Source organism: Camellia sinensis, chromosome 1 (genome assembly GCF_055761805.1).
Source record: "Camellia sinensis isolate YWXY chromosome 1, ASM5576180v1, whole genome shotgun sequence".
Lineage (NCBI taxonomy): Eukaryota > Viridiplantae > Streptophyta > Magnoliopsida > Ericales > Theaceae > Camellia > Camellia sinensis.
In genome coordinates, this window is record NC_138961.1 from 191313899 (window position 1) to 191328832 (window position 14934).

A 14934-nucleotide genomic window follows, 5' to 3' on the forward strand; every position below is an offset into this window, starting at 1 on the left:
ATCATTACACTCTTCTCTCACAAAAAAAAGGTCAAAAAAATCAAAAAGTCAAAAAGCTCTTCCCAAATTAGCTCAGGCTAAAATAGCTAAAAAAACTAAAAAGTCAAAAAACCAACTCATTTCCCAAACAGAGACTTAATGATTCAAATCATTAAAGTGAGACATGTGATGGACTCTTTCGATGGACTACACCTCGACTTTTCTATCATCAAGGGGGGTATTGATGGTTGGGCTTGCTCCCATTTAATTTTTTTTTGATGATCATTTGTTTTTTTATTCATTAATTATTAATCACTTACTCTTCGTAAACATGTTTCAATAAATTGTGATCAAATTATGATTAAAGTCCTTTTGGGGAGAAGACTTGCGGATCTCCCGTGTGCAGGAATAATTCATATTATTGAATCCATCTAAGTCTCTCCTATCTAACTCCCGTAATGGATAAAGACTCATATGATCATACTCACAAAAACACACAAAATTGTTACACGATAAACCTTCCTTTCTTTACCCTTTTTCTATCCTGCAAAACATCCTTTACTCCTCCAATGACAAAGGAAAATGTTATTTGAGACATTTGATAAAAAAAATTGATAAATCTTTTATGTCTCTAACATTACTCAATAACAAATTGATTCAGAATGGGAGGTCAAACAACGCATGGAAAACTCATCAAATTTAGTAGATTAACAACCTAATCTGAATTCAGAATGAATATTGGAGGTCAAGCAAAACTAGTACTGACATTGCAACATGAAATTCAGCAGTATCTTTTTGGTGTTTTGGAAAGTTGGTCGCTAGCTTTTTGGTTTTTTTGTGATTTTTTTTTTTTTGACTTTTTTTTGTGTAAAAAAATAGAGAGGTGATGTGACCCAAAAAAAATCAAAAAACTAACTTTTTATCAACTTTCCAAAAGATTTGTATCTTCATTGGATCTTTCCACGTTTTCAATTAAAATGCACTTCACATTGATATTCTCATCTTATTCAAAGTTCATACATAACAAAGAGAACAAAACAAAAAAATCACCGAGGCAAATATAATAACAAACACACATTCATACTTATACAGAAACTGGTAATAGAACAGGTCACAGAACATTCACAAGAGAATGAGTCTTACAGCGTGTGGGCTCGACAGTGAGACCACCACGTGAGTTTTTTATCGACTGGTTACCCTGCACATAAATATTTTTTAATGACAAAGATGTTGATGCTGCACCTCTGTGACAAATGTATTTAGGCTGCAGTTGTGAACTTGTAGGAGGCATAAGAAAGTGTTTGAAGGTCCCAGCTATGGTGAATGAGTTCGGCTTTTGCATTTTCACCTGCAGCACCCATGGCTACGTGCAATGGATGGAAGTGGTCAGGCCATGGGTGTGCAACTTTTGCATTTGGTGCCTTCTCTTGATAGTGATTGACATCTTCAAACCTACAGGATGAAATAACAAAACAATCACTTCCAAAGCCATGGAAACAACAATCTCTCTAGTCGGGGACCTTAACAATGATTTCATGTTTGTGCCAGAATAGCAAAGAACAAAATATAAATAAAAAGATCATTTCAAGTAGTTTTTTTATGGATCCGGCTTCTCTTCAGTTGCAGAGAGGTTTGTTTCTCTGCAGTCGAGGCCCATTCTGATGATCTGAGTTGTTCATCAGCTAGTATCACAATGTTACCAAACTTGTAGTTGAAAACTAATTGGAAATTCCACGAAGAAATTGACATACTTGCATGTATAGCAGCCAATTGACAGGCTACCAATTACCGAACTACTGACAATTATGGCAAATTTGTACATAAGCAAGCACATTAATTCTATTTCCATTGTGTGTAGACAAGGAAATACTTTCAGTATATAGCAATTACCTTCCACTGAGAAAGAGCCAAATTTATACCTTTTAAGGACCAAAAATGTAATTGATTTATATTTTTTTTTAAATGCAACCTGATCAAACTCCATCGGAATCCTAAATGCACAAAGAACTTGACACAATTGATATACTACCAAACTACCAGAAAGACAAACTTGTGCATGTGTACATTCTTTTTGCTGACAAGGAAATACTGAAGTTCTATTTAGATCTTAAATTTGTATAGAAATTTTTTGTTGGAAAGCAGTAGGAAGGGACAACTGACAAAAATAAAAATTATTTTTTATATATATATTTTCTTTGTTTTTCTTTTTCCTCCCCAAATTGGTAGCAAAATTCAAGATCCAAACACAATCTTAATAGTATATGGCAACTACATACCTTCCACTAAGAAGGGAATCTTTGAGCCATGTATCGAACTCCAAAGCCCAGGAAGCAACAGAGCCGTCTTTGGACTGACGGAGAGTCCTCAAGTTGTGAGTGGCAGCGCCAGAACCAACAATCAGAACACCTTCCTCCTTGAGAGGAGCCAATGCCCTCCCCAAGTCATAATGATAAGTTGCATCCTTGTCGGTCTGCAAGGAGAGTTGGCACACCGGAATATCAGCCTCTGGGTACATGAGCATCAGTGGGACCCAAGCACCATGGTCTAGGCCACGCTTTTTATCCACATCCACATGATCGAACCCTGATGCCATCAGCAGCTCCTTCACCCTCATGGCTAGTTCTGGAGCTCCCGGTGCCGGATACTTGAGCTTAATTTGGTGTTACAACAAATAATCAAACATAAGCTTCAGATCCAACAGCTAACAGCTAACTCAAAATAAAGATGAACATTTGGCTTAAAGTCAATTCTCCAATTTTAAAAAATTTAGCCAAAAAACTAGGCACCCAAGATAATATTTTTGAAACTTGAGCTTATTTTGGTATTACAACAAATTATCAAACATGTGCTTCAGATCCAACGGCTAACTCAAAATAAAGATGAATAATTGACTTTAAAGTCGATTCTATAATTTTAAAAAATTTAGCCAAAAATTAGGTACCCAAAATTTTAAAATTTTCACCAAATTTTATGCTCTAATTCCATATTTGGCCTTTCTTTGTTAAAAGGAATATTTATCTTGGGATGTGTTCGGATTTCGTTTGTTTGCATAACTCTTTTATTGGCTTGGTGATGGGAGAAGTAAGGACAGACATGAGGGCATCTTTGTTGTTCATCTAAGGCCTCGTTTGGAAACCCTCATTTTTAGTTAAAAAGTCAAAAAGTTACTAAATTAGTCAAAAAGTCAATACCAAAAAGTCAAAGATTCTCTTTTCTCTCTATTTTTTGCACAACTTTTCGTAAAAAGTCAAAAAGTCATCCCAAACATACTAATTTTTTTTAACTCATATTTTAGCCAAATAGCTAAAAAGTTACTAAATTAGTCTGTTTTCAAACGAGGCCTAATTATTCTATCTGGTTGGTTAGACATAAATCTTAGTGATGTAGTGTTACATACCTTTTTAACAAATAAAAACAAAAGAAATGAAGGAGATTACAATAGTCCACTTCGAGGGGGAAGGAACCTCATGAAAGCAAAAGTTAAAACTTTTAAACATGTCCTGCATTGTCACTGGTATATTAAATCAAACTTGCAACCCACAACCACAACTAAAATAAATAATGAACAGATTAGTCTAAGTTAGCATATGTGGGTTGTGGGTTGGTTCCTTAAGTTTCCCACTAGTATCAATTTAGTCATGTGACTTCAATTGTGACACATTTTACTTTTACACTGTGTTTATTTAGATCAATGATTTGAACGAGAAAGAAAAAATGAAAAAAAAAATAAATAAATAACAAAATTTAACTTTTAGTGACATGACCTTAATTTTTCACTTCATGCTAAATAAAAAATGTTTTTTTATTCAAAATTTTGCCAAAAAATTGTCACGTGCAAAACACCAACACCCACCACCGCGCCCATCCCACCTCATCGCCCACCTCTGCCACCCACCACACCCTCATCCCCTCCCCCACCAAATCTACCACTTTTCGTTTAAACTTGAATGAAATATAACTATATTTTACTCACCTTAAGCTTGAATCCTAGATCCACAGCTGCATACTGATTTCTGTCTCCCAAATCATTCAAACCAAACTAATTGCAAGAAAAACCAGTACAGGGGAGGACCTACTCCCAAGAGTTCATTATGATGAAAATTTACAAGAGTTAACTACACTTTCACCTAAATTTCATTTTACACATTAAAATCTCGCTTTAGTTTTTTACGTCTAATTTCTACTGTCAGAAATGGAAAAGCAAGCTAAAGTGTACGGAATTAACTGTATAATGAAATTTTGATGAAAATACACAACTTAATTATAATTAAGGATTAATTATACCAAAACCCCTCAACAATATATTGACCCCTAATTATAAAAGTATTAACACGTGCTTAATAGCACATGGTAAGGTATTTTTAGTGTAGTTTATGATAAATTAATAATTCAAAATTCAAAAGTCAAAAATCAAAAGCACACATTTCAAATTTATTGAAATTATTTTTACCTAATAAATTGTAATAAAAAACTGATTGACACAAATTTTTTTAAAAAAAAAATTATAAACAACTCAATTAAGGCGCACCAAACTGGCCCAAATAAGATTGTTTAAAAATGTTGTACATATTTTAATGCACAATATATGGAAAAATTCTATATACAATTCTACTTCTGTGATTTTGGTCATGATATATTGCAGTATTAATTATGATTATTTATGATATTCGTTATGATATTATTTTAGTTGTGATTCAAGAGCTCTTTGATTAACTCATTTTTGTTTTTAGTTATAACTCTCATAATTTAAGAAGCACGGATATGGATGCAGACACGGATGCGAACACGGCGATTTAAAAAAAAATTGAGACGCGAATACAGCGGGAACACAGCAATAAAATATGTTTTAATATATTTTTATTTGCTATCTAGATTAATATTGCATTCACAAACAATTAATATCAACAAAAAGTAACTCTAATTTTATTTTATTTTTTATTTTAAAAAAACACTTTTAAATTAACACTTACAATTTATATATTTTTTTGTAGATGATCTATTAAGTATTTAAATTAAAAATAATAATAATAAGCATTCAGCATTCAACATTTAATTAGGGGTGACCAGCGGATATACCGATCCGCTAAAACCGACAGAACCGATCCGCCGCATTTTGGACGGATGCGTGATGACGAGCGGACGGTTGCAGATTGATTTTGTCCAATCCGCCAATTTGGCGGACGGATGGCGGATTTGAGATTCTTTTGGCCGCAACCGAACCGCCAAACCGCGAACACCCCTAGTAATTTATAAGACTTTATGTTTTCAGTTTGTTTAAATATTCTGTTTGTGTTTTCAATTAAAAAATAGTTTAAATATTCTGTTGAAAAAAGTTTTCAACTTGAATATCTTTTTTGAATTTAAAAAAATAAACGCATTATTTATCTATATTTTTTTGTTTTTAAATCTATCTCTAAAAATAATAAATAGAAAATATGATATATGCCTGTTGGTTTTTGTTTTCAAAAACAAATATAAATGTAACAATACAGAGACATACAATCTCTACTACTGCTCTGTTCATGATTTTGGTGGTTTGAATTGTTTTTATTTTTTAAGAACCACAGATTGTAATACTTTATGTAGATGATGCATGTTGTGATTATAATATGTGGATGAGGCATGCAGTAATTGTGATATTCTAAAGTTTCAAACTTTCTTACTTTGGATGAGGCATGCAGTGATTGTAATATTTTTTTAAGTCATTAACTGTAATACTTTCTTCTTTTTTCTTTTGAGGACGTACACAAGTTGAATTATGTTGAAAATTTATAAAATTTTAAACCGCCAAACCGATTCGCATCCATTCACCAAACCGTCAATCCGCTCAATCCACATCCGCCGGATTGGCAGACGAATGCGGATTGATTTTCTCCAATCCGCCAATCTGGCGGACGGATGGCGGATTGTAGGTTCCGTGGCAGCAACTGACCCGCGCCCACCCCTACATTTAATATTCATCAAAAACACTAAATAAAATGAAAAAAAAAAGACAACTTCGCACGTTCCTAGTGTGTCCCTGAAATATCCCGGCATATCCTCTAAAAATAAATTAATTCAATAAGGGGACATGCCATGTAGTTTGTCCTATACTTGTTTTCGTGTCCCCGAAATGTCCATATGTCCGACACGGATACAGTACTTGTTTTGAAGTATCAGTACTTCATAGTCCATAATACTATTGGGACTAAGGCCCCGTTTATTTTCAAAGGTAGAATGGAGAGGATTCATAGTAAAGGGATTAATAGTGAGAGGATTGTTAGTGAGGGGATTCATAGTGAGGGGATTAAGTAAAATTGTGTTTGTTTTGATGATAGTTGTTAGTGTAAGAATTGTTAAATTATTTTTATATAAAATAATAAAATAAATAAAAAAATATAAAAAATTAAATATTAATATTTATAAAAAAATTCCCAATATATAAAAAATAAAAAATATAAAAAAAAATTTAATCCCCTCACTATTTTTCTAATACCATCTCCCCAACCTCCATCTCAATCCCCTCCCCAACCTCCATCTATATCACCTCCACTATCCTAATCCCCTCCCCAACTCTACAAACAAACACAATACTAAATAACACCTCCACCATCCTAATCCCCTCTCATCTACTTAACTCTAAAACAAACGGGTCCTAAGGCCCCGTTTGTTTTTAGAGGTAGAATAGAGGGGATTCATAATAAGTGGATTAATAGTGAGTGGATTGTTAGTGAGGGGATTCATAGTGAGGAGATTAAGTAAAATTGTGTTTGTTTTGATGATAGTTGTTAGTGTAAGAATTGTTAAATTATTTTTATATAAAATAATAAAACAAATAAAAAAATATAAAAAATAAAAAAATTTCTAATCCCCTCACTATTTTTCTAATACCATCTCCCCAACCTCCATCTCAATCCCCTACTCAACCTCCATCTATATCACCTCCACTATCCTAATTCCCTCCCTAACTCTACAAACAAACACAATACTATAACACCTCCACCATCCTAATCCCCTCTCATCTACTTAACTCTAAAACAAACGGGCCCTAAGGCCCCGTTTGTTTTCAGAGGTAGAATGGAGGGGATTCATAGTAAGGGGATTAATAGTGAGGAGATTGTTAGTGAGGGGATTCATAGTGAGGGGATTAAGTAAAATTGTGTTTGTTTTGATGATAATTGTTAGTGTAAGAATTGTTAAATTATTTTTATATAAAATAATAAAAAAAATATAAAAATATAAAAAATTAAACATTAATATTTATAAAAAAATTCCCAATATATAAAAAATAAAAAAAATAAAACAATTTATAATCCCCTCACTATTTTTCTAATACCATCTCCCCAACCTCCATCTCAATCCCCTCTCCAACCTCCATCTATATCACCTCCACCATCCTAATCTCCTCCCCAACTCTACAAACAAACACAATACTAAATAACAGCTCCACCATCTTAATCCCCTCTCGTCTACTTAACCCCAAAACAAACGAGCCCCAAGATCCTTACCATTCCATGATTATAATGGAGAAAATCCATTATATCATCTAAGGATTGTGAAATAATCATGATAATTTATCAATATTTTAAATTTAATTAACATTTGTGTAATCAAACCTACAAATGTCACAACTTGTATATAGCATTACCCACAATATATACCAAGAAATTCTATTATACACACCCTTTAAAATGGATATACATATGCATTTCTACTTATGTCATTTTTTCCTTTAATTATGATAATATTTTAATATCACTCATGAAATCTTTAGTTATATCTCATTTAGTTATATTTTTTTAAATTATAACTCAAAAAAATATATAATTATGTCATTTTAATTATAAGGTGGATAGAGCACATTCCCTGTCTACCAACTTTTTAAAACTTCTGGCCCAATGGAAATTTTCCTTTGAAGGTATTGGTGATAGCTGAGAGATCTTCTTTGGTTTGTGTTTCTCAAAAAATTTTGGAAAAATTTTTTTACAAATAAGTTTTTAAAAGTAATCAAACCAAATAAATTTTTTTAAAATTTTTTTTCAAAACTTGTTTGGTTTACAAATTTTCCAAACAAATCTCTCTCTCATATACATCAAATCAGTCACTTTTTTCAAATTTCTCTTTCAAAATAATTTTTCAAAACATCTTTTAAAAAAAAACTAAACCAAACAAATTTTCGTACTTTTCACCTCAAAACATGTTTCTCGAATACAAATCAAACAAGGCCATTAGCGTAATCAACCCTATAATAATTAACCAAAATTTTAATTGAAAAAATAAATAAATAAAAAATAAATTAAATAAATAAATAAAAATAAAAACAAAAACCTTGTACATCTCTTTGGGGAAGCCATAGAAATCGTAGATGGTGTCGGAGGGTCCAGAGACGGCGTTGACGGTGGGGACGGAGGTCTCCCAGTGGCCGGAGACGATGAGGATGGAGCTAGGTTTGAGGCCGTACACGGTGTCTCTGAATGATTTCAAAAAGTGCCTCGCCGCCAACGATTCGTCGATCGACAGCGTCGGCGATCCATGCGAAATGTAAAATGTCTCCATCACCTTCGCCGCCACCCCTTTCATCTTCTCTCCTCTTCTCTCTTCTTCGTTTACCAGCCGATGATAGAGATACAGAGAAATTAGGCTTGTTAAGGTTATTGTTATTATGATGATCCAATGATCAATTCTCATTTCTCATGTCTGCCATTGAATTATTATATATATAAATAGACAAAGACTATAACAGGAGAGACGATGCTGTTGTGGTGGTGTTTGGTAAGAAAGATGCTGTTGTGGTGGTGTTTGGTATGAAAGAAAATTAGGTAAGAGAAAAGTTTCAAGTTTGGCGTAACTTAAATAATATAAAAAGTTAAAAGGTCATTATCCTATTTAAGTCACATTATCTTATTTAAATCATATCACTTCTTTAACACATTATATTAAATCCAATCCATATAAGTCACTAAACTAAAAAGTGCACTTTTTTAGAATATTTCAAACTACTTTTCTTTCTCTTTGAATGCAAGAAAATACGTAAGTGTTTATTTTTCAGGATAAATTACAGGTTAGTGGGCCTTTTAGAAAATAATTATAAATACATCAATTCAAATTATAATTTTAATTATTAAAATTTGTAAATTTTATTATTGATATATAATTATTTTTTAAGATCTCAACTGCTTTGATATTTTCCCTTTATTTTTTAGGTGAATACGAGTTATTTTTTGTAGGTCTAAAAATTATTATTGATCTCATCTATTAAACAAATTACAAATATTCAAAACTTCTAAAATTATGTCACATCATCGGTTAGTATACTAATTAGTACATTAATTGATACATAAAGTATTATTCTTCAAATATATGTGAGGTGCAAGTTAAATATGTGTGAGATGCAAATTTATTCGGTGAATTAATTAGTGTGTTTGGTTTCAATTTTCTGAATTTAATTTTTTAAAAATTGAGTTTTTTGTTTTTTGTTTTTCGTATTTTTTTGTTTTTAGTGAATATTTTTATAATTTTGAGCAATTTTTTTACTTTTTTTAGATACACTTCATTTAGATGTATCTAAATAGTAAAATACTTATGAAAAAATATTTAAAAAAAATTAATAAATACACAAAAATATGAAAATTCAATATAAAAAATGCACTGAATTTTCATTTTTTTTGGGGGCACTTAATGTATTTTTTAAAGATTTTTTTTACAAATATTATACTTTTTAAGTGTATTTATGTTAGATGTGTCTAAAAAAAATTAAAAAAATTGCTTAAAATATTAAAAAATTTCATTGATATGACCAAAAAAAAAAAAAGTAGAATTTTTTAGAAATTATTTTCTAAAGACTAGAACCAAACAAATTAAATATTTTTATGATTTGAATATGTACATTTTTATTTGTATGATTTGAATTAACATTTGTACAGGTGAAGTATTATTTATTATTATTTTTACATAGACCAGGCTTGCAAGAAAATACGCTAGTGTTTATTTCCTAGGATAAATTACAGGTTAGTGGATCTTTTAGAAAATCATTATAAATACATGAGAAATTGATACCGTTTGATTTAATTTTTTAATAGCAATTTGACAGTCAAAAACTCAAAATCCCTTTCGTTAGGGATTTTCAAAACTTATTTCAATTTTTTTTTCAAAACTCATAACTAAATAAATTTTTAATTTTCAAAACTCTTTTTAAAAACTTATCTTTCAAAATTAATTTTAAAACTCTTTCATACAATTTTATGTTATATTAAAAAAAAATCAAAAAAATATATTTGATTTTGTTCTTTCAAATTATTTTTTATTTTTTCCAAAAAATATATTTTTATTTTTTCCAAAAAATATATTTTTATTTTTTCCAAAAAAATTTTATTTATTTTTTTTTAAGCATTGACCAAATAATTGTTATGATTTAGATATATATATGTATAGGCAATCCAAAAAAATTTAAATTTAAAAAGGTAAAAAATTAAAAAGTTTTAACAATATTAAAAAAATAAATAAAATATTTGAAATAAAAATAATAAATAAATATAAAAATTAAATATTTGAAAAATCAAATATTTTTTAATTAAATAATTTTTTAAAAAAATAAATAAAATTTATTTTTTATAAAACTACAAATTAAAATAAAAAGAATATTTTTTTCAAAAAATAAACAATATTTTTTTGAAAAAAATAAAAACATATATTTTTGTTGGAAAAAAAAATAAAAAGTACATTTAGATTATGTATGTAAAAGAAGTAAACAAAATTGACTATAAATTGTACCCAAAAAAAAATGACTACATTACAAAAAAACACAAGACCTAAAAAAATTCTTTCGGAAAACTAATTTTGAAAACTCCTAATCAAACAAGTTTTTAATTTGTAAATTTCTAAAAAATACTTTCAAAATATACAACTTAAAAAGTAGTTTCAAAACTTATAATCAAACAAGTTTTCAATTTTCAAAACTTTTTTCAAAAACTTATCTTTCCAAATACAACACAAAACTCAAAACTTTTTTTCAAAATATAAACCAAACAAATCTTTATAATTTTAATTATTAATATTAATGAAGTTTATTACTAATTTGTAATTATTTTTTGAAATCTCAACAGATTTGATGTTTTCCTTTTATTTTTTAGATAAATACAAGTTATTTCTTGTAGTTTTGAGAATTGCATATTGCCTTTTCAAATTTCTAATTACATGACATATAATCTATTTTATTAATAAATCACTAAATTATTTAATAATTTTTAATGATATCATAAATATCGATCCCATTTGATGGGACTTAAAATTTGGTTTGGTTTTCATAAATATATTTCAATTAGCACTTTATTGTTGAATAGGAGAATAATTAGAAATTTCAATTTTTTTGTTAATTTTATTAAATGAAAAATTCTAACAATCGAGTATTTGTAATTTTTTAAATCACAATAGACAATTCTTATTTTAAACAAATTTTAAAGGATGTATTCATAATTTATCTTATTTTTTATTATATAAAGTATACATTACATTTTTATGGGAAAATATAAACCAAAAAAAAAATAAAAAAGTAGAAAATTAATTTCAAAATCATAAAAGTTTTAGTATTAGATTTGTACAAATGAATCTTTTACTTTCAGAAGTCTGTAATTATTTTTTGTACTTCCCACTTTTTTTATATTTTATCTTTTTTAATTCCAAAATTATTCTGTCACACTTTTATTTTTTTAATTTTGATAATTTTTTAGTTTTTTTTTTCCTTGTTCTAAATTGTTGGTTTTCATACACACCGTCCAGTATATATGTGTATCTATATATTTAAGATTTTTAAAATCTTAGATTAAGTATTAAAATGAGACATTATTTTATAAGACATTGCTTTGTTTCAATTTCAGCAATCCAATTTCACCCAATTTTTTCATCTCCTATTTGAATCCACACAACAAACACCACATATATATTAACAACTTATACATTTTCATTTATTTTTTACATTTTAATATATTTTTTATCCACAGACCAACATTAATCATCATCATAAAACAGTTGTTAGCATTTATTAATAAGGAAAAGAGGGGTTAAGAAAGATAATTAAGGAGAGAATGGACACTAACATTACATTAGCGTCTCACTTCTCTTGTCCAAAACTGAATTGGACAATGTTTTTTGAGCTTATGGGGGAATTTCACGGGTTTCATTTTGATGATATAAATTATTTATTTTATAAAAAATCTCGTATGTATTATCCACACAAAAATAAGATTAATTTGATAATCATAGGTTGTTAATAATTTTCGTGAAACAAATAAACAAAAAATACAAATCTTAATAGATAATACTAGTATTGGCATTAAGGCAGTTTAATTTGGTATGGTTTTTTGTATGGTCTGCAATTATTAGTCAAGGAAAAATTACAATTCAATGAAATTTTTAAAAAATAATAAAAATTAAATTTTAAATATTAAAATTTATCGTTGATTTGAATTTTTTTTTAAAAAAAAAACTAATTAATATATTTGGTTTCAGTTTTTAAAAAATTGTGTTTTTTATTTTTCGTGTTTTTTTATTTTTAGTGAATATTTTTTAAATTTTAAACAAATTTTTTACTTTTTAAAATGCACCTTACTTAGATGTATCTAAATAGTAAAATATTTATAAAAAAATATTTTAAAAAATTAATAAATATGCAAAAATATTAAAAATATACTGTACTGAATTTTCATATAGTTTTTGTATTTTTTTGGTATTTAGTGTATTTTTTAAAGATTTTTTCACAAATATTTTACTTTTTAAGTATATTTATGTTAGATGTGTCCCAAAATTTTATAAAAAAAAAAATTGCTAAAAAAATTTAAAAAATTCTTTGAAAGCATTAAAATATGGAAAATAAAAAAATAAAATTTTCTGAAAATTATTTTCTGAAATCAGAACCAAACAAACTGAATGATTTGATATTTTCTTATTAATCAACTGGTATATTTGATCATGCATTGCGGAAACTGATTAAAAAATTTATACAACTAGGGGATCGTTTGACAAGCTAGAAAAATAGTTAAAGGTCACTAAAAAAAAGTTTAAACACTAAAAAATATATAATAAAAAAATCAAAATTTTGTTTCATTCTTTCTACTGTTTGTTCTTTTTTTCTTTTTTTGTAAAAATTAAAAAAAATGATTCCCATACACTAATTTTGTTCACTTCATATTTTAATCAAATTACTAAAAACTTGCTTTCCAGACTACCCCTACCTGACAGTTCTCACCCACAGTTCTCACCCACAGTTCTTCTCATTGCTTATAGGCCAGTGAGGTCATAGAGGTATGTCTTGATTCTATTTTGATATCATTCGTATGGTAAGATTTATCGAGTATATTTTTCATGAAAAAAATTAAGTTAATTAGACATTTATAACTCTATAATAAGACTACATTTGTATTTATAAATAAGTAAATAAAAAAAAGATTAGCATAATATTGATGATTTTTAAGAGAATAATTAGGATTTGGTCATGACACTATGTATATTTAATTTATTTATTTTTTAAATATATAAATAATATGTTTAGTGCGTTCTATAATATAAATTATTTGAGTTATCTAAATAATTTCTGAACATTGGCCGTGATGTGACAGCACCCATGTCATGATCTATATTTCATATGAAAAATGATTCATCCAATTTTGCTTCCAAATTTTATCATCGATGATGTAAAATTAGAAGAGTTGAAGATAAGAGTGAAAGAATAGTGCGAGATCACTGCCATGTTATCGGGTTGAAATTGGAAGATCTCAATTAGAAAATGTAGCACGATTAAGAGTTATGTTAGGAATTCTAAATAATTTATTAAATTTTTTATCAAAATTCTCGTATAGGTGTGAGATCCACATATATGTGAGTTTGGGTAGATTTCACATTCATGTGAAAGTTTTGATAAAAAATTTGATAAATTATTTGGAGTCTATAGTATTTATATATATATATATATATATATATAGGAAAATGTTACTATATACACCCTCTGAAAGTGATGTATCATATATCTCTCTAGTTATATCATTTTATTCTTTAGTTATTATTTTATTGTTTAATTATGACTCATGATTATGACTCTTTTTTTAAAAAATTACGACTCAAAAAATATATAATTATATATATATATTTTAGTTATAAAATATATATAATACACATGAAGTGTAATCTTTTGCACATATCTATCTATCTATACTATCTATCTATACTATATATATAACCAATAACCAAATAACCAAATGTAATGTAACCAAATGTAATTTTTTTGTCAAAAATCTCCAAATATTTATTCCTAAATTCTCATAATTTTAAAAGTCTCTCTTTCTTACGTGGCAACCTTCTTTAATTGCCTTTCATGTTTTCTATTTTTCTTCATTTTCTATTTGTTTAATTAATTAAAATTAAAATTAATTTCATTGCTTATGAATAAAGATTTGAATTTCAAAATTACTCCATATAGATAAACATATAAAAACTGAATATTAATTTTATAATCTACAGATAAAGATAAAAATTAAATAATTAATTTCATAACTTATAGATAATTTGAAATTTCTTCCTATAAATAAATTATAAAAATTAATTTCATGGCCTACAAATAAAGATAAAGATTAAATAATTGATTTTAAAAAAAAACCGAAATTACTCCTTTTTTTCCCCTTTCCTTTTGTACTTTAATTGATTTCATTATAGATAAACATATAAACATTCATAAATAATTTATGAAAATTTATTTCATGACTTAAAGATAAAGATAAAAAATTTAAAAATTATTTAAAAAAATTAATTTCATGACTTGTATATAAATAAACATATAAAAATTGATAAATAGTTTATAAAGATTAATTTCGTGGCCTATAGATAAAGATAAAGATTAAATAATTGATTTACAAAAAATTAAAATAATAAAATTTAGATAATGATATGATTTGTTAATCTATAAGCATATATATCTAAATCGTTTTTTTG

The 14934-nt window shown here is 27.6% G+C and overlaps 1 protein-coding gene across 1 annotated transcript; it reads right to left on the minus strand.

Annotated features, from left to right (window-relative positions):
• Positions 1 to 944: 944 nt before the first annotated feature.
• LIGB (catalytic LigB subunit of aromatic ring-opening dioxygenase family) lies at positions 945 to 8837 on the minus strand. Its single transcript, XM_028196097.2, has 3 exons — positions 8287 to 8837; positions 2256 to 2629; positions 945 to 1431 (listed from the first exon to the last, which is right to left on the minus strand). Exons 1-3 carry the CDS (start codon positions 8644 to 8646, stop codon positions 1239 to 1241), a joined length of 927 nt encoding a protein of 308 aa, XP_028051898.2. The 5' UTR covers positions 8647 to 8837; the 3' UTR covers positions 945 to 1238.
• Positions 8838 to 14934: the final 6097 nt, after the last annotated feature.

Coding starts and splice junctions, on each gene's coding strand:
- LIGB (XM_028196097.2), bottom strand. CDS start 8,646: ATGAGAATTGATCATTGGATCATCATAATAACAATAACCTTAACAAGC. Junction 2,630..8,286: donor TCCCCAAAGAGATGTACAAG/GTTTTTGTTTTT, acceptor CACCAAATTAAG/CTCAAGTATCCGGCACCGGG. Junction 1,432..2,255: donor GATTCCCTTCTTAGTGGAAG/GTATGTAGTTGC, acceptor TTCATCCTGTAG/GTTTGAAGATGTCAATCACT.